General features: G+C 30.2%; 1 protein-coding gene across 2 annotated transcripts in view; it reads right to left on the bottom strand.

Moving 5' to 3' along the window:
* The window catches only part of LOC129958069 (uncharacterized), a 65,774-nt gene that overhangs the window by 19,023 nt on the left and 19,655 nt on the right, over positions 1–27,096 (bottom strand). The window contains exon 1 of one of the 2 annotated variants that reach the window (XM_056070238.1): positions 15,328–15,491. The exons of the other annotated variant lie outside the window; for it this stretch is intronic. Within the exon in view, the coding sequence (XP_055926213.1) occupies positions 15,328–15,399 (72 nt within the window). The 5' untranslated portion in view covers positions 15,400–15,491. Of the gene's footprint in view, positions 1–15,327; positions 15,492–27,096 lie in introns of those variants that run through there. 2 annotated transcript variants of the gene reach the window in all.

Raw genomic sequence — 27,096 nt, 5'->3', positions numbered from 1 at the left:
CGCAAACACACGTTTCATAGCCTTAGAGAGAAGTTATATTCCCCTATAAATAATGACCGCGCATTTAAGAGTCACTATCTTTATATCTAAGAATATTTTAAACTACAAGATCCACTTTCCTAATAACATCGCACATACCATTCAAGATTATTTCCAGATTATATACAATGGATACGATTTGATGTAGTTGCAGGTGCAAAACCTCATTTTGTGTATACTGCGCAAATATATGGTGTGGATTAAAAGCTGCCAGAATATACACAATGGAAAAATTTTGGTAAATGATTAGCACGGTATTAATGCTATTAAAAGTCAAAAACAAAAGTTTAATTATTTTTAATAACTTTTTGAAAATATAATGAAACCTATTTTTATATTCTCTCTCTTTTTAATGTAAAGGAAGAAAAAAAGCGAAATAAACCGCAAACCATTAAAAAATTGTGAAAATTCGATTGCGAGTAAAAATGTTCATTACATGACAGACCTATAAGCCTTATTTTCCCTTCTGAATGGCTTGTGTAAAAGAAAACCGCATTTTAAATTGCAATTTTTACTTCTGTTCTAGATACTGCAAAGACAAAAACTTGCAAAGCAAACAAGTCATCCATCAACTGAAACTATCAGCAATTAATTTTCCTATATTTTTTAACCCTTCCCATAAAAAGATTATCATGAAATCCTGAAAATGCGATTTTTTTTTTACTATTCAAGAGATGTAAATGAAATTTTAATATCATTAGAGGTTGATTTGGCTTCAAATGGCTTTTGAAAAATACGTGTAATTTTTGACCATGTTGCAAAAATCAAAGGGTAAAAGCATCACCAGTAACAAATTTATTTTTTAAAAGGTGTAAATGTGATAATGTACACAAACTAATTTAAACATTAATTAGAGCTACAACTATGACATCACTGATTGGTTCAAAACTATTTGACAAATCCAAATACTTCTGTAAATGCATGTATTAATACCCCCCGTCCATTTAAAACTAAATGAAATGAAAATTTTCAGAATCAACTTTCAAAGCAATCATCTCAAACTTGCTATGATAAAAAGTATATAAAAATTATCTACATAAATAAAATTCTTAAATTCTTTAATTTAGGCCCAATGCATGTGTTATGCCATTTTATAAAGAAATGAAAGACCGGCTATACCTCATCGTTAAACATCTTGTAGAAAAACAAATCCTTGCATATAGCTCTGGAGTGGGGACCAAAACAATAAGGAAAGAAGAGAAACAAAAATAAATAAATGGATATGCATAACTTTTCTTTTTTACGAAACCCTTTATATTGCTCAAAAAAGTTGATCGAATTTAAAGATCAAGACAGACTTATTTAATGATTTTTTTTGAAAGGTTCTCAAATCTTTTTCTTCTCTTAAGTCAACCGATTACTCTCCAGACTGAATCATATCGCAGAAATCTTTCCATGAAAAATTTCTTTTTTCGAAAATCCAGTTCGGATGAGTTTAGTTGAAGAATGATGAGTTATATTTTGACAGTTCTCGAAAGACCGGCACCTTATTTAGACAGATTACTTCACCGATAAAATCAGAGTACTTATTTTATTCTCAAAAACATGGCAACTGCAACGCGTGGGTGAAATCACTTGGTGCACTGCTTTTAACAAAAAGAAGTGAATTTAGTTGGTTGTTTTGTCCTTGGAATGACAATTCAACGAGGCGAATCGGAAGCACCCTGAAAACACAAAGATCAAAAAAAAAAAAAAAAAAAAAATGACAAGACCGTTAGCGCTGGCCAGCTGTTAGGATTTAGTTTGCGGGCACTGGATTGGTACGAAACTACTGTCATAAACTAATTAGCAGGCAGGTGTAACAAAAAGGTCTATGCTCTTTGATTTTGGTCTATTTAATGTGTTCGTTCTTTAATTTGTGGGCAAATAAATTATTAATTTATCAGAACTCAAAACATAACAATAAAATTTTGAGTTATGAGCAATTAGCGTACAACAATGAGTCTGATTTATGAATCAAAGTATTAAAAATCTTATATCGAGAGTTGGAATTCAAAGGCAATAAGTTTATAAAACAAAATTCTGGCTGACATGCTTTAAAAATCGATAGTGCCCGTATTGTTTCATTTTTATAATTAACTTTAACTACTCAAAACAAAATGTGACATATAATTGGATAGTAAATGGAATGAATTTGTCAATTAGTTAATTAATAAATGAATTAAAAAATTTTCAAGAATAATAATTCAGAACGTATAATTCATTAATTTTACATAATTCAAATTTTGAGAAGAAATTATACTAAAAAAACTGTTGATTAGTCGTTCGAATAAAAATTACAAATTATTAGAGAAGTTGTTTGATCTGCCACAATTACGGTATTTCCACATAATGAGAAATTAGCAAAAACACTGAAGAAATATCCAGATATTTTTTTTCAAGAAAATCAGAAATGCGGAATTTTTTTTACAAACATTTTCATATAAAATATTGAATATCCCATTTAAAAATTTAAATTAATTTTATTTTACAGCAAAACGATTCGCAACGTACGCGTAACCGACTTCAGGTATCCGATTTCGCATACGTGATTAAATACGCCAAAATGAACATCATAACACTTATCTGATTTAAATACAAGTTGATACGAAATTTTAAATTAAAAATTGAAACGAAATTAAATTAAAATTGAAACTCCGTCTTTCTATTGAAACACTTTCTTTTGAAAAAAAATTAGTAAAATTATATATATTTTTTCTGATTTGTTTTTCATCAATTTAGAACTTGCAATCACTTTCAAGAACTTAAACGTGGTAATCAGTTTTAACGTCAAATAAAAACTGTAATAGAAGCCTGAATATCTGAAAATTGTTTTAAGGTAAAGAAATTAACAGATTAAAAAAAAAAAAGTAAGGAAAAAAATTAAATATTCAATATTATTTAAACATAAAAGCTTCCTTTTACTAAAGCCTTTAAAAATTTATGCTATTTCATTAGGCAGAGGCAAATGCGTCGATTAAATCCATTACTGCCCAATTAATTTCAGGCATTGTTCACAGCAAATTTCTTTTATTTTAAGTTAAATAAAGTTAAGATAATTGTGAAGCAAAAATTCCAAGATAATTTTGTTTTCATTTAATTTTTAAAAAAATCACTGAAAAATTCGTCAAAAGAGTAATTAAAAAAAATTTTTATGGATATACATTAAAATATTTTTTTTTTAAATATCGGAAAATATATACCAAAAAAAAAAATTTTTTTATTTTCGAATTCCTTGCATGAAATCGGAAAATAAAAAAGGTTATATTACGGTTATAAAATCTGATAAATGGGTGATATATACCTTTTGATAATTATTTAGGAACTTAGAAATACATACTGACTTCTTAGACAAAATAAAAAAAAAAATGAATATGTATAGCTTAACCACAGAAGAGAAACGTAATTACCTTTATCAATGGGATGCAGGGCGGTAACGGATTAGTAAAGCGCATTCGAGTTGAAATATTTAATTCTGTCAACAAATATCAAGATATCACATATAGGACATCACATCCATATATCGTTTGGGAAAATTATTGCTTAGAATTCAAAAAGGTAGGAATTACTACAAGAAAACATGCATTAAAAAATAAATTTTGCTTAAAATATGTAATACATTGAGAAAAGTTACAGTTAAACCCGTAAATTTAAAGGAAACCCCATGTGTGGTCCATGCCATCCCTTCATCCATCTCCAGCGCTCTGCCTCAAATAAATAAAACATTCGATTCATCTCTCACTTAAATTTTTTCATAAATATAGCGCAGAACCTCTGTGAAACAAAACCCAAGGAAAAGGAACGCATAGCTTTAAAAATTTGACAATGGACAAATATATTAAAAAGAACAAAAGTTTGAAATTAAACGAGGCATAAAAATCGAAACAATGAAGATAAAAAAAATAACCCACTTTAAATACAGCTTCCACCCACCCACACAATCAAAAGAAGCGTTCCAGAAAACAATTTCCACCGGTGACGTGTCAGAAATAATTTTGTTAAATTCTTTCAAGTAGAACGATAAGAGATTAAATTATTTATACTAAATACTACATTCATTATATATATAAAATAGAAAAGGAAAAATAAACTATATCTATAAAACAAGTGATTAAAAAAATCAGAATGTTATGAAATGAAAATTAAAAGACTTGTCTTAATTTTTTGTGTAGATTTTACACACAAAATAAATAAATAACATATGTAATTTCTATTCCTATAGTTTCTATAAATCAAATTATTTTAATTGAAAAATATTTTATTGACGATAATTATGCATAAATGTAGATGTAACTTTCAACAATTTAGTCACGAGACTGCTTTCAATATTAAAGAACAGATCATTAAATGAGCAACAAACATATACTTGACAATTCGTATAATTGGCTAACTAAAACAAAATACAAAGATAATTTAACTTACTTTTTTAATTGCTACATAAATTTCTATACAAAACGAATTCTTTAATTTTTGCGAATAAAACCATGTAATTAACATGCTTCATATGCAGATTTCATGAAATTATTAAAATAGTTTAAGCAAATAGAAATAAAACTATTAATAATAGATAAATGGAATTTTTTTGTTTCATATGTAAAGGCACGCTTGATGGATTCATACAATACAAAAACGCAAATATGGAACATTTGACTAGTATACAGAGTGTCCCAAAAGATCGTTAACAAACTTTAAAAGTAGGCCAGATATATGAAAACAACTCATTTATATAACAGAGTATGGGATCGCAAATGCAAAGGCAATAATAACAGGGATATCTTCGTTAATAAATTAATTAAAAAGGCTAATTTTCATTAAAAGAAATGATACATTAGATAAAATGTAGAATACAGATTTAATGGAATACAAATTTCTATTAGAATACCATAGGTGCATGAATAACATTATATGCCGTATGTTAGGATACATAGTGATGATGATGATGTCGTGTCCGCGTTACTACGGAAAGGGGAGTGCAGTAGCTTCTGAGGGTAATGACCCCTGAGTACCCGAGGCAGAAGTCTGACTTCTAGCTCATATGAAGATGAAATTCGCACATTCGCTTGCACAACCCCTTTTTACAGGGGGGCACATTCACACACCTCACAGATAACAGAACACAGATGAACAACCATGCCCGAACCGGGATTCGAACCCGGGACGCCTAGATCATGGGGAAGACGCGCTACCCCTAGGCCAGGACGCCAGCAGGATACATAGTACCATATACAATAGAAAATACTACGCAGTTTTAACAACAAACATTTAAAATAGTTAATCTCCTAAGACCTGACGTCCAAAGTATGATGCCATGTATGATGTTATTGTTGTAACTATGTTGTTGTGCTATTAGAATTTTGTATTCCATTAAACCAACGTTGAATAATTAACTAGAGGTATTTTAAAAAAAAATCTAATTCACTGCCAAAGAACCTCCTGTAGCGGCAACTCTTTGAATTTGAGTTTCTAAGTTCTATTGTGAAATGATTAGTTTTCTATGTCTACTTTACCTCTAAAAGTTAGTAAAGGACCTTTTGAAACATCTTGTACTTGTAGAGGACGATTAGTGAGGGAAGTCTCATTTCACATTGTGAACTACAATAAAAAGTAAAAATCTCGTTTACCTATAAATTACCAATACTTTAACAAAAATTAATGTACAATGGACTTGTAATCATGGCATTATTGAGGAATGTAAAATTTACAAGGTATATGTATATATATTATACATATCCACAGAGCTCCTCTCCTATTAAAATCTGAAGTGATTATTTTCGTTAACGTAGTAGGTATGTTACTTCGTCGAATCTGTCTTTTTAGACTTTGCTCCGTATTTTCATTGTCACAGAAGATATTCGAATAGAGAACAGAACGTGTTGTAGCGGTAATGTCACGAATTCTACAGAATGCTACCAGCTTTAATTTAGTAACTAACATACTTTCTTCAAGCATCATATAGAATGATGAATAATTTGACAAAGTTCCAAAAGTCTTACCAAAAAGATACATCTGAATATGTATTTAATACAAAATGAAACACAAGATATTCCAACAATAGAAAAGATCAAACTGTGATTGATAAAAAGAAAAGATGCAATATTTTAAATTCCACTGCACATTCTTTTTTTCAGGCTCAAGGACTTTAAATAGTGAAACTTGGTCTGTAAAGTCCCTAACCAACTGGATACAGAATGGACACAAAATATAAGCTTTTTATACTTTGCTTAAAATACATCAGATATTTTACAAAACGCCAACATTTACAAATTGTAAAGAATATACACATATTACATATAAGATCGAGTCTCATTCCCAACAAATAACGCCAGATCAATTCCTAGTCAAAAAAAGAATTTACACAAATAATACGAATTAACAGAAACAAAAGTAATTTTAAAAAAGGAAAAGTAAAAGGTAATAGAATTAAATTGATTTAAATAACTACAGCGGTATTAAGACCATTTGGTAATTAAATAATATCTATACTTCCCCATAGTTTTTAAAAGACTTCATTCTTATATATTGTATAATATATAATCTATTACAAGAGTTTCAGTCTTTATACTCGCCAAATTAGAAGATAAAAATTGATGTTTACGAGAAACAAGCTTTCTATCGACCCTCCGTCTTTCCTTCACAAACTTAATTCATTCACAATTGTTGACGTATATAATCGTTTTTGAAATCCACGCGCAAGAGTAGGTTTAAAATAAATTCCACGACTAATTGATGTAAGAGTGTACTAAATAAACAAGAGGGAAAATAAATACCGTATTCGCCAAATGAAGCAAATACCAGTTACTCACAAGTCTATTAAATATGCCCTTAAGTCATACAACGTCAGATCTCAGTAAGAGAAAAATGGGCTTTGAATCGTACATCTTTGACATCGCGCTTTTCCATAATATCATACCAAAGGGGAAGCTAAGCGTGTCTCCCAGAGGCATCCTCTGCTCTGAAGAGCATAGCGTCTTCATATTAATGCACCTTTTAGTTCAAAGACCTTACTGAAATACGACAAATGCAGTTCAAAGCTTTCAAGAACTGCAAAAAAGCCATAAGTGGGAGCAGCCTGCTATTTTACGCCAATAAATAAAATGCTGCCGGAAATGAGGCCTTACTTAGATTTTGTCCTAAATAGGTTTAAACAAGGTAAGGCGCAATTTGTTGGATTATTATAGTATTTTCAGGCCACAGACTGAAATAGTAAGAATTATCTAATACAATTCTGAACCATGGTCTGATAATCAAGATGGGTCCACTACGCATAGACCGGGTTCTGTATTTCTATGTTGAGTTATTAGCAAAAGGCTTGGTTTAGTTTGGACTTTAATGCGTAGAAAATTTAATTTTAGTTACGCTGCATGCACACACACACACACACACACACACACACACACACACACACACACACACACACACACACACACACACACACACACACACACACACACACACACACACACACACACACACACACACACACACACACACACACACACACACACAAAGCAAATATATTTAGGTATAAATCTTAAACATCCAATCTTTTTACTGTGAGCGAATCAGTAAATTATTGTTTCATTTCTCGAGAGCCCAGAGCAGGCTATGTCTCGGTATGATGCGTAAAACAACAGAATACAAATGCGAAAAGTTTAAAATATTTATTTTATTAATTTCCAATAAAATTTTAGAAAAATTTATTTTTATTACCTGGAGCATGACGGACGTTAAAGAAAAAACTCTTTAATACTGAATACTAAAAGTGTGATCATACATTTGAATCACGAACGACGGTTTCTAAAGATTTGAGATTATAATATGAAATTTTTAAAAGCAAATAATTCGCAGTATATTAAATCTTTAATCAAGCATTCACCTATGTTAAATAAAATTTCGGTATTCAACAATTATGTGAAAAATAGATACACAACCATATGGTGAGTATAAAAAAGTGGGTTTTCCTACCACACATTAATGGGTAAATCCCGAGCGTTCATTGCACAATCAAAGCATAGAAGATTGAAACTCTCTTTCTCTCTCTTTTGATACAGAGTTTATTACGAGTCTTGGATCTAACTGATTACAAGGCGAACTGGAAATAAGGAGTATGAATTTTTTTTTCATAACACGGATATTTTTTTTTGTGTTTCACAAATAGTTTAAAAAAAATCCCAACAAACGAAGTACAAATTTTTAGTCACATGCCTACTTTTAATGTTGCCAAAATTATGCAATTTAAATATTAAACTAAGTCGAATAAAAATAAAGTCGAAATTAAATGAATAAAAAAATTAATAGTCTGTTTAGGAAAAAGAAAACTGATAAAAAGGTTGTTTTCCAACAATTTGTCAATAATAATAATAAAAATCCTAGTGCAAGATGACAGAACACGTAAATATGCATTAAAAATGAATGCTGAAAATTGTTAAAAATACAAATATCCAAAATCATGTAAATTTTTAAAAAAGATTGTAAGCTACTTAATAACCAATTATAATGATTTATAAATGTATAAAAAAAATAGAATGCCTTAATTTAACATGAAAACAAGCGACTATTTCAAAAGGTCTTCAACTGACGATGTAGCTTCTCCCCCTCTTTTAAAAGATATTTTGAAAACTAACAATTCATGTTTCAGTGCTAAACAAAAAGAAGAAGAAAGAAAGACAGAAAAAGTATTTGTATTGAAGTTCATTAATTTTCCGCTCATTATGCAAGATGATGTGTACCATATCATAAAAAAAAAAAAAAACTATAAGAACAAAAACTTAAATTGTTCGGGAGTAGTAATTCTTTTTCGCTACGAGCAATCCTTTTCTAGATGTAAAATCTTCATTAACAGATGATTCAGTGCAGATAAAAATGCATGAAATCATAAAAAAATACATGTTTATCAAATCCAGAAATAATAAAATTATTTAATCGATTTCGGAAATCCTGCTTAAATGCTTCTCCCAAGTTCAACTAATTGGGGGAAAAAAACACTTTATATGGTCCAATGATTTATTTAACACTAAGCTATTTAAACACCATACTCTTTTAATAAATTTTTTTTATTGCCCCAAGCAAAATCCTGTCAGCTGGGTGTAATCGAAAAAAAGAATCCGCAACAAAATACTGCCGGGTATCATCAAATTAGATCGCTTCCCTCTAAATAACAGAACAGATTGATTTGTTGTAGAAAAGCTTTTGAATTACTCGAGGAAATAGGTTACGAATGAGGCCACATGCGACCGCGAGATAAGAAGACATACAAAATGAAGATTTTCTTCCCGTTCAGATGCGTATCGATGACACAATTGATCACGGTGTGATCTAAATTTTGCCATTTAAATTACAAGCCTTTCATCTTTATTATATTCCAGTTTTCTTTCTTTTGTATCAATTTGTCGAACAAATATGTAGCTATAAAAAATAGTCAGATTCACACAGAACTCGATTGGCTAATGCGTGAAGACGAACAAGATATTGGGACAAATTAGTTGCAGTGTATTTTTGACATGCAACAATTTAATCGGCACAGTTCTTAGAGCTGATTAATGGCGCTGAAAGCGTTGTTTTACAAAGTTAAAGAAAACTAGAATGAAGATGGGAAATTAATCACATTTTCATGAGAGCAAGTATTATAATCAAGCATTATATTCTTTTTGTTTCTACTCTGATTCACACAGGTTCTACGTAATATTTGAATGAATAATGTATCACACAGTGAACAGAGATCAACGGAAATTTCATCAATATGTATATTCTAGGCAAATTCAAAATCTTAATACATTTAGACAATTAGATGCGTCAAGTAAAATTAAAAATAAGGTGAACGAGTCAAGGAAAATTGATTTAAAAATTACCCACATAGAACATTGTTATTCCAGTCTTGTGTACTTAACTACCTGTAGCTTAAGATAAAGATATTTACTTCTTTTGATTGTTAAGAAAAACTGCAGGTTTCCTTGTCGCAGAAACCAATTTGATCCAATCATTATTTACCAGGAATGTTTCTATGAGATAATTTGCAATCGATCTCCAGAACAAGATCACCACCCAAGACTTATCTCGTAATCAAAATCGTTAACTAAAACATGATGAAGATTAGCAAATGGAGCGGAGGAAAAGTTATCAGAAGTTCACTTTCAGATCACTGAAAGTGAACTTTAAGGTTTGGGAGTGAATTTCCAAATCAGATCTTGAGAACTTTTTCTATCAAAATAATGTGAATAAATCAGAATTTTTGGGAATAAGACTACCATCATAAACAGGATTGCCACCGGGGGTAGATTTATATACTTTAAAACCAAAATACATAATTCTGCACTGCTTTTTACTCTCAATAAATTGATTTAGTTTTTAAATCAATACGCGATAGTTCATTTATAGATACACATTTCTTTGCGTAATCAATCGCTATTGTTAAATCAAATCTAGAATTTTCCATTAACACTGACTGCGTGGGAAAATAAAAACAAAATACTTTTTGTTTACGACTGCTCAAGGCAACACAAGCTGTAGAAATGGGCAACGTAAATGTCCATCCAATTTATTTAATATACTGACTGTGGATATTAATTTTAAATAAAGTGCTGCTTTTTTAACATTTTCCAAATAATATCGGAAATCTTTCAAATATTTTATTATTAGTACAGCTATCTTCCTGGCTGCTGCACTTACGGCTATGGCCTGAATTGGCCCAATAGGAAATGCGGCCCTAGCTACCGAAGAAAGATTTTCAGATTGGAGAAACCACGACAATATGTGCATATTATAAAAGAGAAAAACAGGCAAATTTATGGGCGTATATCGGAAAAGTTTATGCCTTACACTAAATCAGAACAAAAATATTAGTATTAGTTCATAACTGAAGATAATACAAAAAGTGTCCCACGAATATTATAAATTCTTGAAAGCATAGAAAATTGGATTTTCGTAATTGGATGGATAATCCAATTAACCGCCTTTGAGGCTTTTCTCTTTTAAAAAGGATTAATTGAAGCGTTACGAGTACAAAACGATAGACTTAATGAAACTTCTGTAGGTTCACCTTTTGTTCAAGTAATGACCTAAAAGTCTTCAACTTAGCCCATTCCGTTAAGTAGATCTTCAGATCCTAATTTTTTATTCCATTCCCTAAAATGATATGATTTTAATATCTTCAGTGCGATTTCGTATGTATGAAACCAAGCGTAGATGCTTATTTACAATATTTAATACCTCCTACTTTATGACTCCATAAATAACAACCGCAATAATAAAATATTATTTATGTCTAGATTGGCTTATTATAAAACTTATTCTAATTTTATATTTCTTCTCCAGTTTTGTTGAATAAATATTTAAATACGCACTTGGGGAAGACTAAGTAAAATTTTTAAATGTCTTATTACAAGGGTAAGCATACAATAAACCATAAAGGGATCAATATTAGCGGATGAGTAATTCAGAATAATCTTCACTTTCCAGCCCATCTAATTGCACTGTTAAGTAAAATTTTGTATTAAAAGAAATATTCCACAAATCTACCAAATGTAACACAGTTGAAATAAATATATCAAATTCGAAAGTAAATCTTCTATATACAACGAAGCCTGCTAAAAGAACAATTTATCCCCAAGAACATATAGCATTGACTAACATTCAATTAAAAAGAAAAAATTGAAAATGCTTCGAGATATTTTGCAGCTTGAAATGCGAATTAAATAACTGAGGGAGATTAGAAAAATAGAGATTTCCAGATTCGCTGAATTAGATAGCAAACTGCTCCCACTGCCAAGTTAAAAGACTATATAACTTTTGAATTAATTTAAGCAAAAATGGTCGCCCGGAATACAAAATAAAAATCAAATGAACATAAAACAATAAACCCTAAGCCCGACCCACTCATTTCTTCAGTTCCAATTTAAAGTTTTGAAACAAAAATGAGTGTGCTAAGAACTAACTAAGAGTGGGAAGTGTTGATTACATCACGAGGGACTATATTAATACCAGTTATTCGCCACGAACAGAATTTAATAGCATAAGAGCAAAACATTTTTGTCTGTGTGTGTGTGCGTGCGTGTGTGTGAGAGATTTTAGATGCGTTTTCTCCATTAAAATCAACGAAGTCAATTCGCATGACATTACGTGATAAACAGAAATGGCATGTCATCTAATTGTACTAGATTGTGTGCTGCGATGTGCCTTTTTTTTTTTAAAGCAGGCTCAGTCATGAATTTGAAATTTAAATTGGCTCGGTATATTTTACATACGCCATGTACGCATGAATCGACGCCATTAGTCAATCATTAATTTTACTAATTCTTCTGGAAAATGCTACGATTAATATACAACATTTCATGTTTCAATGTTATACATTTAATGTTTGTTTTAATTTTTATTGATTATTTTAATGTTACATTGCATTATTTCACCATTGAGTAAAACTCCAAATTACGCAAACAAAGACAAATATTGTGTTCATTAAGTAAAAAATTTATTACCATATGATTTCGCATTTGATTATTATATCTGATCTTCAGGCATCAGAATCTTGATCTTTCTTGAATGATATACAATATTATGCAAGTAGAAATGAAAAATATTCCTTTAAACTCATTGTAACTTCATTTTTGTGGTTTTACACAACTTTTATTAAATTTTTATCGCTCGATCAAAGATAATAAACTTCCCAAAAAATCTCATCAAAACGAACTTGTTACCTTTCTAGAAATACGCATCAATAAATACATCAATCAATTTCATCGCGAATGATCGAAATTAGACGAATTTCTTTTCAGCATAATTTCAGACCTTTATTATGGAAAATACCTTTCTACTAACTGATAATATATATATCGTCTGCTATAAAATGTGTCGTATAAAAGGGAAAAAAATTGTAAGGAATAACTAAGGGGAACGAACTACATCTATGCAAGGTAACAGAAAACGGAACCGTTCCTATTCCTGAAATTATACATAAAAAATGTAACACGCACAAGAGAACATCTGGCACTTTTTTTCATATAGACTAAGGGGACCGATATGCATAGGAAGTGGTGGAATTGTAAAGCTTTGCCAAAAGATACGCACACTTACCCCATGCGTTTCCCGTTTGTCAAAAGACTTATGGAACTCTGGAAATAGAGAGATTGGATGGAGAGCAGTTATAGCCAAAAACAGGTGACAGAAATCACAGGTGATGTTTAACTATAATAAAATACACCCTTAAATAGCCCACTTTCCTTTGCTAGTACTGGCAGAAGACAATGGACCGTTTCTTTGATTTAACAATAAATTGTGCATTTTTCTACCCCTTGCAAACTGTTATGTAACGTTAAAACGCAAAATGGACAGTTTTTCTATCAAATAATAAGTTATTTACTGATCAAAATCCAAGATCTGGACGCTCAACAAACACCACCATAAACCTCAAATTTCAATATGCCGTGCAATGAAGAAAGTAATATTTTCGTAGCAAGTAACGGAAATTCGGGACTTTTTTCCCCTTCACATTAGACTTGGACACGTGATCTCATGTTCATTTCAGATGTGAAATGAAAGTCATATCTATTAATCACTGTTCGGGAAATATTCACATTTTTCAACTTAATGTAAAATTAGGAAAATTGGATAAGAAATATAGCTTGTTAAGCGACCATATGGCGTATAAATTACCATTAACTGTATAGTTCAATTATATCATAAAATGCATAGTTTTCTTCAAAAAATAACGGATCAGGTCGATTAAAATGTATAATGAATTAATAACCACAAAAACTAATTATTTCATGATTTAACTCATAACAAACAGTTAAAGCGCAAAATGGAAAAAAAAAATTAAATAATTATAAAGTATGTAAAAAGTTATTTATAGAAATAAACAACACAACAAAATCATTCGTTATAATAGGGATTAAGAAAAGGTTATTAAGAGCTGCATAGAACATTATTTCTTACACAAACGCACTTTTTTTTTTTTTTTTTTGCTAGTACATTTCATCTCAAGGAAACATTTTTGAAACCTCTGACTTTATAGTCTTTTGAATTCGAAACTTTAAATTTCATACTTTACAAATCACTAATTTGAAAGAAGCTTTTGTTAATATGCTAGATTTAAAAAATAACGCAAAAAAATGCATCTCCAAAGTAATTAATAAAATTAAATAACAGCAAATACTTTTTTCATCAACAGATTATTTAGTGCGATTTTTTGTAATCGCACAAAACACACATTCATTAGGACACATTCATTCAAACACACATTCATTCAAAAGGAGAAACATATAATTATTCAAACCAAAACGAGTGCTTTGAAATTGATACTTACTGCATAAAAGAATGCAACAGTCAAATGTTATTATATGTCTAAAAAGTTTGTATGATTTCTTAGCATACTCTATGAGTCACAAGATTCGAAATTTCAGTATTTTCTAGAGGTTTATTAATTTAATAAGACCGGATTATTATATTAAAGCATATATCAAATCGATTGAGATGATTGGAAAATTTCGAGTTCTTGAACATTTCATGAAATGATAATCCATAATTCTGAAATACAAGCAGACAAAGTCAGCCGCACAATTTGCTTACACAGAAAATGACTAAATAAATAAAAAAAGACACTAATGCATGAAGATGAAATTTCCAGCTTAACTTTATTGAATTTCAACCTTTTTTTTTCTAACAATATTTTAGAAAAAAAAAAAAAAAGTATACAAATAGAAACGCTAGATACAAAAATCAATACAAGTTACTTATTTTCGGAAGTGAAACAAATATACAATAGGAAGATACTGAAAAAGGTGAAAAAAGGTTACGAATTATCGTTCATACAAAAAAGATAATACACGACGACGTGCAACCCCCCCCCCACACAAAATTGCTTTAAGAATACAATATTATTGAAAGAATAATGCTTTTTTAACTGCACTTTTCATTGAGACTATTTTATATAAAAGTAAAGCTAATTATTACAACTAAGGATTTATTACTCATTTGCATGCATGACCCTCCCCCCCCCCTAAAAAAAAGAGAGAGAGAGAGAAAACGAAATTTATGAAATTCTAACATTCAAAATTTTAAAACTCCACTCGGTGATAACTGAAATTTGAACAGGATAATACCACTTTAGACAAAATGAACGTTCGCCTCAAACAAAACAAGAGAAAAGGAATAAAAACCATGTACAGAAATCGAATATAACTTCCGACGGAGCTTCATTCGATTTCATCAAATTAAGACAACAGACAACTCTTCCCTAAAGCTTTGAAAAAAGATCACAACAGAAAAATGCCTTATTAGAGCCAATTCGCAGGCATGAAAAAAGATCTATTTACTTACTTTCGGTGGGGGACCATCATGTGGTAAAAAATTCCGGTAAGACGCAAAAGCAGTAGCCATGCTGCGGCTCATACAAAACAATGAAAGGAATCACACGAAGATGTGCAAAGAAAGTGCAACATTGCTTCCAGTTCGCAGAGCGTTGAGAGGACAATGCGTTTTGAGATGGTAGTCACCCGTGACGATATAATCGCAATCAGACAAAAGTCGACATTCCCACCGCAATAATAATTGCGCGATAACCGCCGTGACAATCACCCGCGCATGCGCATTGCGTCGAGCACCCAACAAAGCAGAACGTTAAGACATCCGCGATCCCCCTTTTTAAAGCCGGCATCCCTCAACTTGAAGAAAGAAAAGGATACTGCCAAATTTCCGGAATCGCGAACCGTACGAAAATTTGAAGCGACCCCCCCCACCCCTCTCTCTACTTCATTAAGAAACATTTTTCTGGAAGAATATGTCAAAATTCGGGAGTCTTAACCCACAAACTTTACGTTCATTTCAGATACCTATATCAGGCAAAATTTTTCATCTTGCTTTGACTTAATGATATTTATCTCACCATTATCATGGCAATTAATATTTAAAAGGATACAAAACAAATAACTTACAACGGTCTCAGGGAAAATAAAAATGGGCAAGAAATTGTCAGGAACATAAGTTGTCTACAATAAAAAATAAATAAAAACACCAATTTGAAATAAATATTACTATTATAATGACTCATTAATAGAGCATTTAGTTACAAATCGGAAGATTTTGCATTAAATCGCACTCAGCAGATTTTTTTCTTTAAACAACAACATTCTTAAACTGTGGAACCCGAAATTTTAACGCCCATTTCTTTCAGGCATTTAAATAAGAGCTTTCCAAAATAACAATGGCAGATTATTTTTTAACATATAATCAATCGGTACATCAGTTTATCTTTTCTCCCTCCAATTTATGGGTAGAGAGTGGAAAAAGTTGATTGAATCCTGTTCTGGATGGATGGAATGAATTTCTTAAACTTTACACATCAGACTTCATTTCCGTCAGCAATAATTGTTTTAAACTCCACTTGCATATCAAAGCAAAATAAATAGCTTATTGGTTATATTTTATGGTGCAAGAGACACATTTGGCCCTGCTGCGCCAGCGAATAAATGAAATACTAAATGGAAAACCGGTTAACTTCAAATATTTGGAAAATTTTAATGGAATGTTTTAATTTGAGGTAGCTTCTCTAATTAGCTACAAGTAAAAATGAAACATTTAAACATAGCACGTTCTATTCAAAGTGTCCAATTCATAATTCGAGAATCCCTTAAAGCATTTGTCCTCAGTAGCTCTGAAGATTTGCACTCATGGCAACTATACGTAAAAAAGCCACCAGCTAAATAAGAGAAGGGACAACTGAAATTAGTTGTATAGATACTAGCCCTCCACCACTCAATCTCAAAACAAATAGGACGGAGAAAAAATAAGTCACAAATACAAAACGGAATATCAGAGAAATAAAAAGATTTCATTGTTCGAAGCCAATGACACTATCTGGAAAGGGGGGTGGGGTGGATGTTGAAATACTTTACTTAAGGCTGGTTTCAAAGTATTCAAAAACCAAAATTTCCTCACAGAAGTCACTTTTCAGAAGAAAAAACAGCCGAGTGCGAAAATGCTTACATAATTTTTCACACTTCAGTCGCATTGGTTTTTGCTTGTGGCAATGATATTTAAAGTGGATGCCATTTGAAGAAGTAAGCTAATCACCGCGATAAAAAGTTTTGCATGTCTTCCGTAATATGCAAATTTTTATATATATAATTTTATTTTTAAAAAAAGAATTCGAAATATATTAAATTTTGTTAGGTAACTTATCACGGAAGCAGATATCTTAGACAATTTTATTCCTTTACGATTCTTGAAAGAGTCAATACATCCTTGCCCTCATTCATTCAATATCACCCATACTAATTCAATAAATAAACAATAAACAGAAAATCTCATTTAATAAGAATAATCAAAAAAGGGAGGCGAGTTTTACTTTAGATTTAAAAAAAAAATCTAGCAGATAATTTTTAAAAGATTATTTCATTCACGGGTTGAATTATTCAAAATTTATAGTGTTTAAAAACAAAATTTCTGGTTCGTATTTTTATTTATAAGTCAATTCAAGCAGGTGATTTTAAAAAAAATGAAGAAAGACATCTGTCCACGGTAACTGGTGAAAATGGAAAATTACTCACACATGAATATAACAACACAACTAAAATTTGGAAGAAAATATTTCGTGATTTAAGAATTTAGTATGGTAGAAAATTGATTTGCCATATTATTTTAAGTATTTCAGCTACATATGTTAAGTTTTCATATTAATGGTGCAACTGTTATTATGCAGGTATAGCGTCAATTCATGTGGCGTTATATTCACATGCTACGCATAAATGCGCATGTTATTCAACTGCGCACTGTTCATCAAACGTTAGATAATTTTTTCCTAGAAGACGTGTTATGGATACTAAAATTAAAATGGAGCGAAACATTTGACATGTATCTCGTGAGCGTGACCCCATTCTAGTGAGGGATGTTTTCCCGGAATACAGCTAATTCGCTCATCAAACACTGACTCTCTGTAAACTCTCATTATTAGAAAATTCTGAATGATTGAATAGAGTAATAATGCTGAAAAAAAATTCATCATTAAAATCGCGAATTTATTAACGCCCTAAATGATAAGTTTCCGTTTCCTTCAGGCTGTGAAAGGAGAACAACGTTAACAAGAGAAGGACGACGATGGATGAACGGAAAGATAAGCTATTATTTCCGGTGTATCAAAAAGTAGCATCATTTTAATTAAAATGCGTGGTGTATTGAGATGTTCAAGGTCATTATTTATTATTTTTTTTCTTTTCCCTGATTTTGAGATGATATATTTTTTTCCATGGGATTTTCTTCTGGATAAAAAGACGAACGACCGAAAATATTAATTTATTGAAAAAATATTCAAGATGGAGCTACGGTAATAAACAATTCTGATGAAGGCAGCGACTAAAAGAAGCATTATAAAGACGCAGGGAGTTCGGAAACAAGGTTATCAGTTGCGTTTTTTATAAGTATGCAATTGACTTCTGAGAGCTGGTGACAATATTTTATGCATCCATTGTATAATTACCACTTACAATTCGTAGTTAATAGGCATCACGATTACAACAAGACCATATTTATACCAGTCTGTGTATATGTGTCTTTCGTTTCCGCATACTCTGCAATGACATTTAAAAATCTTATAAACTTTAGCCCCCCCCCCTCCCCAACATGGAAGTCTTTAAGACAAAGTTTGATAGTTAAAAGAAGTTAAATAATGTCCGAATAAATAAATTCATTTAGCAGTAATATAAAGAACTCAATTTTACTAATTCTTAAAGTAAGAACACTATAGAAGACGTATTTCTGTTATGTATCAACTTAAAAGATTTCTTGTCATTGTCAATTTCCAAAATAAAATTCAAATTACCATATCCCTACTCTAAGTAGATAGCCATAATAGTCTAACACAAAGAGATCATGCCTTATTGATGTCTTGAATGCAGTCGAAAGATTTTATTAATAATTGACAAAGGCTATAAATTATTTAAATAAATAAAATTCAAACTTCTATCGTCACTAAAAGCATTATACTCTACAATGTACATAAACTGATTCCATTTGTATTCACAAAACAATCTCAAGGTATAGAAAAGATTAAGAGACAAATTTCATAATTTTGAGCTGTGATCTGATGACCAAGTCCATTGCTGGCATTTCACTCCAGAATGGGCCTATTTCATTAGGTTACATTTTATAAGAATCAACACACACGTGAATCTGAAACTGTGCCACAAGTCCACCTAGCCACAAAGAAGCTATTTGAACAGTAACAGGATCGAATTTACAAACACGCTGAATATTACAGAATTCCGAGAACAAAATTTCATTCATAACTGGCATCATAAAACATTACATCGAGATTATCTACAAAAAGCAGTCACACAATCGAGATGTTTTGGTACTTCCAATAGACATTTAAACACACAAGTTGAAGTTATCGTCTGTAAGGCATTGGAGCCAACATAAGTAGTAAAAACTAGGTCGAATTTCCACTGGATATTCTAAAGTTCCGAATTTGTCAATGGGAGCAATCACTAGACCTCGAGATGCACCAGAGGATACTGCGGTTCATGCGTACAGGACCATGACAAATTACTACTTTGAGGAGAGAGAACAGAGGAAAGGAACGATGGAAATAGATATTCGTTTCAAATGAAATGTTCATTGAGTAAAAAGTTCTCGTAGATGCTCGTTATTATTATTATTATTATTTATTTTTTATTCTTTTTCCTTTTTTACTAAGACTATCTTTCAGCATGTGATCAGAAAGGTAACAAAATCAATCAATAGTGTTACAAAGATTTAGTGAGCACAGAATACAGAAAGAGTAAAAAAAGACTGAAGAAAACAGATACGTAATAGATCGGTTTTTGTTTCGAAATTAAGAGATTCCCGCTTTGAGCGCCAGTACCATTAATGATTCACTTGGTGCACGTAAAATCTATTTATTAATAAAAATTCTACATCCAGATATGAAAGTCTGGAAAATGGGATAGCAGCCTATGTGTCAACTACAGAATGTTTTAAACCGTTAACGCCCAACGTTCTATTTATAAGACGTTACGTTTCACTTCCATGGCTAAACCGATTGCATCCCATTGTTTTTCTCTTGCTTTGTTTAAGAAGAAAACGTGTATTTCCAAACTCTTTAACCATTTTTAGCAAGCGTATGCAACTGATCAACCAAATTTTAAAGTCATAATGTCATTATTTTGATATTTTACGTTTTTAGTTTTGGTCATTTTCAAGATAATGTACGAAATTTGAAAGCAATCTTCACTTTTTGACATTTTTGAGATATTTTCAAAATTTTTGAATATATATTCATATATAAAATAAATGTAAACTTTTTACCGATTTTTCAATAATTTTTTCTAAGAAGTAAATAAATACCTTCCCCGTCAATTTTTTTCGGAACTTAGTTTTATTTCACAATTGTTTTGATCTTTCTAGTGTTTTGAGCATTACTTAAAAGCATTTTATACAAATTTATACTTTTGATTAAGTTTGACGTTAACGGATAATGATTAATCAAGTCTTTCACTAAAAAACTAGCTTAACTTTTTAGCAGTGTTTAAATATTCCATTCATCTCAATATCTGCGAGTACAAAATTTTTATGCAAGCAACATTTCTAAACTACTTTAAGCCTAACAACAATTGAAATTTTAGTCAAGATATCAGGTTTTATTTGTACAGTTTTACAATAAGAACATATTCCTTTCAAAAGTAGGCAAAGGTACATGATAAAAGAAAATACACATTCTATAAATGCATACTAATCAATTTAAGTATAACTAAATGATAAAATAATAATTGGCATTTCTTTTCTTGAATGTATTTGTAAACAGATTCATGTGCAAAATGCAGAGCTTATCAGCGAGTTTTGATTTATAAAATCTTTATCAACGATAAGACAAAAAGAGACACTAATTTCGGTTGTTCTGCTAGTCACTAATGGAGTCAATTCATGCTCACTTGTTAAACTTCAAATATGCAGAGGCCATTCAAAATTGAAATTTGTCACGCATTTTGTAGGGGGGGGGGGGGGAAAAGACATAACCTCCTAGCAAAGCGAAAAACAACATGAAATTCGACACTAAATGAACGTTACGCTTTGTTACAATGATATTAAAAGAAAGATTTAAAAAGTCATTCGTATCAATTTGATTCAATATACAAAGAAAAGATACAACATCTACCGGGAACCAAAAACGTCTAGATACATTATTATTTTTAACGGAAAATTTTTTCCAAATTCATTAAATGAGCCATATCCTAAATGTGGACAGATTGATTCGTATGTCTTTATAAAAATTTAACCGCAAGAATCGACGACCTGAGATCGTGTGTTTGAAAGTCTTTCTTTCAAATGAGAGTTCACATTAATGGAACGATTTTCGAGAAGCGACAGCTGTCGTGCTAGACCTAACGACTTCATTTCTCATACTTAAAATGCAATTTACCTGCTGTTCAGCACAGAATGAAACACTAAGCTGTGGTCTTGAATTCCAATTATACGAATGGTTCTCACCAGTCTGCAGAAAAATAACAAGTTAAAGAATTTTGATTTAAGGATAGAATTTTGAGTAAATCTTATCAATACATGTACAGATATGACTATTATTTAATGGCTTTCAGGATGAAAATCCAGGTATTGCTGGAAAATGTGAAACTGTGTGGTCCAATTTTTTTTCCGATTAGATGTGTGAATGCTCACAGAATTATTAATCATGCTCCATCTTGCTAGCTTAAAAGATTTTAATTCTGTAAGAAGTTATAAAATGGATTCAGCACATGATAAACTTGATTTAAAAAAAATGTTTTATGAGAACAGATTAAATTTAATCCAAGATTTTTTTTTTTCAGCTTCATGATTTATAATCGTGAAATTTAATTACAGCATATCCGATTAAAACGAACATCCCGAGATATTATTAATGCTGAACAAAAATTTAAATCATTATGCATGAACTAATTTTTACAACTACTGAACTAATTTCAACTAATACTTTTAATTTAAAACCAGAATATGTTTGTATAAAAAGAACAGAAATATATTTAAAAGAATGTGCAATTTCGTTGCTTCCATCTACTATAAATCGTATATAACATTCAATGAATTTTATTGATATTTACATTTAAAGTCCTCAACTATCTATATTCTTTTGATCCGTAACTGAATAGTAAATTCAACCACTCGAATTAAGCCATTAACATCACAAAGCGAACTTTCGCCAACTGTTTCCATTCAGTTTCAAAATTATTTTTGTGGAGTTTCTGTTAAATTAAAGATTTGATACCTTTTACACAGAGAAAACTTATAAAACTTAATTACATATCCCGCTATTCATCAATTTTTGTTACATAATTATTTACAAAAAATCAGATGTCTTGAAGCGGAGATTACTGAAGTTACAAAACTTACATACTGATTTTTATCGCTTATATTAAGTTTATTAAATTTTTAGCTTTAGTATGAAATAAACTCAACATTTGGTTATAAAATAATTTAACAAAGAATATTTCTGTTACCAAATAGGTCACAATAAATGAAGTGTTATAAATAAATTCTATAAAAGCTAAACTAAACAAATTTCAAATATCATATGATTAACATGCAAGAGAAAATGCAAAACCTGCATATAAAAATCAATCTCAAATATGTACTTAAAATAGTCTATTAAGCATGAAAAATGTCAAAGCTTTAATTTATATCAAGAATTTTATTTTATTTTCAGAATCAGTCATTCTGATTAGAAGACAAAGAAATCAATTATAATCTTAAAAACTCACGAGAACTTATTGAATGAAATTTTTAATCAAGCTGAAAACTGATTATAGAAAAAAAAAATTTTTTTCTTTGGACGTACCAATAACAGAATTATAGCATTGGAGAGAAAAAAAAAAAAAAAAACCTATAATGGATCTCTCTAAATGTTGCATAAAGGAGATATCTGTCAAATGTTTAATGTAATGACAAACAGCAAAGTTAACAGTTCACAAGAACTTGAGGTCTTGTAAACTGTTAAAAACTGTAAATGTAATGAAACGACCAAAGCACAATAACAGAAGTAGCAATTATACTTTGAAAACTGAAACTGTTTAGTATTATCTCCCAAATTTAAAGTCTTTTGCTTTATATTAAATTAGATTAAAAAAAATATCAAACAAAAAAAAATCACTGAAATCTTACCGTCATGATGAAATACATTGAATGTCAAACTTGGTTGCTTCACTCCGCCAACTACAACATCTACATGAATCCGACAAATTTCAGTAAACTATAGCTTATCAATAATCAGACTATGAACCAATAACATCGGACCATGTACAATACAAATATATAACAATATGGTTTATCAAGCTTCAAGGCATTCGTCCTTGAAAATTATCAGCTCATGTCTAGACCATATTTGATATATGTGAGAGGTCACTTTTGCTGATAGTAAACCAAACGAGCAAATACTATACAAACACATAATGTCCAGCATTCCAGATCTTCTGTGAGATAAACAAACAGAGATTAAAATATATACATACTAACGATGTTCATACACCTTTGTCCACGATTTCTAATATTCGATCTATAGATTATCAACAATATCGATTTGGAAAAAATATAACTTTTATTGATAGCAAATACAAGGAACTAATAACATACAAACATTCTCTGACCAGCTCTCTCAGACTTTCTGTGGGATAAATTCACAACAATATGCAAGTCACACAGATTTGCAATGACTCACACAAGAGAAGGGCAGCATATTATCTCCCAATCTAAATCTGTACAAATAAATCGTGAAGGAATTGCAAAATATCCAATTTAAGATAAGACACAAAACAGCGATTCATTTGCTTTTTGATCAGATTTAATAGTTAACCAAAACAATTTAAAACTCGCGAACTGCAGCTAATGCCATCGTTGATTTCAAGAATTAACGACACGGCGCTAAACTTTTTCTCCTTGATTTTAACACATATATCTTAGAATTATCTCGCTGGCGAATTCCTTTGTCTGTAAAACCATTAAAGGTTTATTTTCTTTTTAATTTAGTTTTTCTATTATCTCTCTCCCCGTACAAGAAAGGCAGAGAGGGGATGGAAAAAAAAGAAAAAAAAAAAGACTAAAAAGACCTCCAGTCACTGACGGTGAATTATAAAAGATTGGAGAACAGAAACTTTGTGATGTGAATTAAAGAGTAGTCCCGCACTAAACAATTCAACGAAAGGGTAAGTACTCATTTGTAAGACCGCCTAGACATGTCTTCAAGAAAGAGTTAAAAGGCTGATAATCGTTTTGTATCTGATGTCCTTCTTTTCGAATCGCGAAAAGATAGTCTGAAATGAACGCGAAACAAAAATAAATTATCCTTCTCAAAATCAAATATTTACAAAAATTACTATCATCATAGTTGTTTGGAAAAATATATATCAAAAATATATACCATTAAAAATATATATATATCAGAGGCGTTCCATCAAGGTGTTGTATAAATTATCTAGTTAAATATCTGACTTAAAGGAGGGCAAGAAAAAAAAGGTGGGATTTCTTTTATTCTATTATCTAAAAGAACATTGTTTAAAACCAAAGTAACAAATTTAATCTCGTTTAATTTATTTTTACGCAACAGAATTGTACATTCTTCTCATTTAGTCCATTAACACGTCTTTACATTAACCATAATTAAAATTTTATATCTCTCCTGAATGATAAAGTTACCGTATAAACCAAACGATGGCACACCACAGTTCTTTACAATATCTTTAAGACGAAGATTTAACAGCGCAATTTATATTGTAAACTATAAGAAGGAAGTTTGAGAACTATTTCTAATAAACTAAATAAATAATCTTGATATAACTTTTCTATTAACTAAAATCAGCTCTATTTGATAATTTAGCTTATTTCTTAGTCAGTGGCGTATCAAGATTAGTGGCGTTAAAGGTATAATATTTTACTTTAGTCCTCATATATTTGAAGTTAGAAAGTGAAATAAATCCACACTATTATTTTGTCGTCACCACAACTCGTCAGATCGGGGACAGAAAATCTATGCCAACTTTTTTTTTTTTTTTTTTTTTAATTTATCACCAATTTCGGATTCATTTCGCTTTTAAAACGGCAGTTTCTTTTTTTATTTCACTAAGCTTGTTAGTGCTTATTTTAAAATATATTTAATAAAAAAGTTATTGAAACTGCGTCGTCTTTACATTCATTTCCAGTCATTTTCCAGATCCTTGCTCTTTATTTTATACGAAATAAAAGAATTAATGGCTATTAAAGAGTTTAAGATTCTCTTTGGCATTCTTTTAAAGAATTTATTTCGTAAATACAGCCAATTTCAAAGTCTACTCTTCTAAAAAACACTCAAGACAATTTCCTCACAAATAATCTCAATTTTTGATTATTACACACTCTTTTTGGCTCAATATTCTATTATATAATCTCAAATAAGCTAATCTATAAAAGCATTTTCTAAAAACTTTTTTCAATCAAAAATGTATAAACAAACTAAAATAAAATGCGGAACCGAATCATTTACTTAGTGATAAATAAAAAAATTTCACTCTTTTGTTTAATAAATTTTAAAGAAACATTTTAAAATCAGGATAATTTTCTGAATTATTTTACTTAACAGTATTGAAAATTCTGAAGAAAGAATGGTGACTTATAATATAGAAAGATATTTCATAATTAGAAATGCATTTAGAAATTTATCAACACCGAAGCTAAGAATACATGTTATTACGTAGAAATAATCATAAAATGCATGGCTTCCTAATACCATTATAAAATATTGAAATTCTATTTTCATTAAATTTCTTCATAATTAATTTTATTTAACAGGACATCATTTAAGAACAAAAACGTTATCATAGCCAGAAAGGCTTCATTGAATTTTGCATGATTACCAAAAATTATGATTTTATTAATGAATTTATTAATGAATTATTAACTTAGCAATCATTTCCAGAATTTAAGATGTAATTTCAGGATAATCTTTCAAACATGCTTTGGAGAAATAAGTACTGAAGACAGCCTATAGCTTTATGATAAAAATTTTCAAACAGTAAACTCATCTATTAAATATATTATATCATAAAATGTAACATTCATACTGGAAAATCAACTGCTATGAATTTAAACTAATGACAAAAACTGTATCATCAAGCAAGTCCAAAATAATAGCAACAGAACAGATATAAGCACAAAATCTTGCACGCACATCCATAAAAAATTCAACAGCAAACGGATACAAATGTATGAATTAAGCACTATCTTAGCGTTACAAGAATAACACCAGTACAGCGAATGGCAAATCTCAAATCAATTCACGTATCGTTTGGTATGCTATATACAGCACGACCTTTAATCACCATGCGCATGAAATAATTTTTCCCATTGACAAGAAATGTTCACTAAAAAAAATTTCTTCGCAAGGAGGAAAAAAACATGATTAGAAAATTTAATGCTTTTAAACTCGTAATTCTTTTGTTCCAGGCCACTGACTAGTCCTTCTTTCAAAGTTACAAAAAAAAAAAAAAGCACGTGACAAATATATACGCTATAATGCCATGTAATCTACCTTAAAAAGCTTTTAAAAGTTTAAGCCTTTAACTTTTAAACTTTCTTATTTTGGAAAGTTTTAATACATTTGCAGATTTATTTTAAGAAACATACGAAGACACAAAATAAAGAAATAAAATACTCAATTACCTAGACGCATTTTTTAAACATTAATAAGAAATTTGAAGTCACAAGATTCGATATGTTAATTTTTAAAAATGTATTAATAGGAGTAAATGAAAAGAAACTGTTTCAACTGATATGTTATAACTGACATGAAGATGATACGAAATTATGGATAGCAGAGTAAAGAATATACTGGGGGGAGAAGGGCTAATTCCAAAAAAAAAAAAAAAAAGAACAATATTTCAAGTTAGTTATATTTTATAGAGAAAAAATATATTTAACTCTACAAAGTAAAATGAAGAGAGAAGATGTAATATATTTAAAAAGGCAAGCATTTTCAATCGTCCAGGCAAGTATTTTCAATGAGAAAAATAAAGATAGTCACATTCAGGAAAGATTTCCGTTCTACAAGAAATGATTTAATAAAGCTTAATTTGAAAAGAA

This window comes from Argiope bruennichi, chromosome X1, assembly GCF_947563725.1.
Source record: "Argiope bruennichi chromosome X1, qqArgBrue1.1, whole genome shotgun sequence".
Classification (NCBI taxonomy): domain Eukaryota; kingdom Metazoa; phylum Arthropoda; class Arachnida; order Araneae; family Araneidae; genus Argiope; species Argiope bruennichi.
This window is presented reverse-complemented; position numbering and strand designations above follow the sequence as displayed.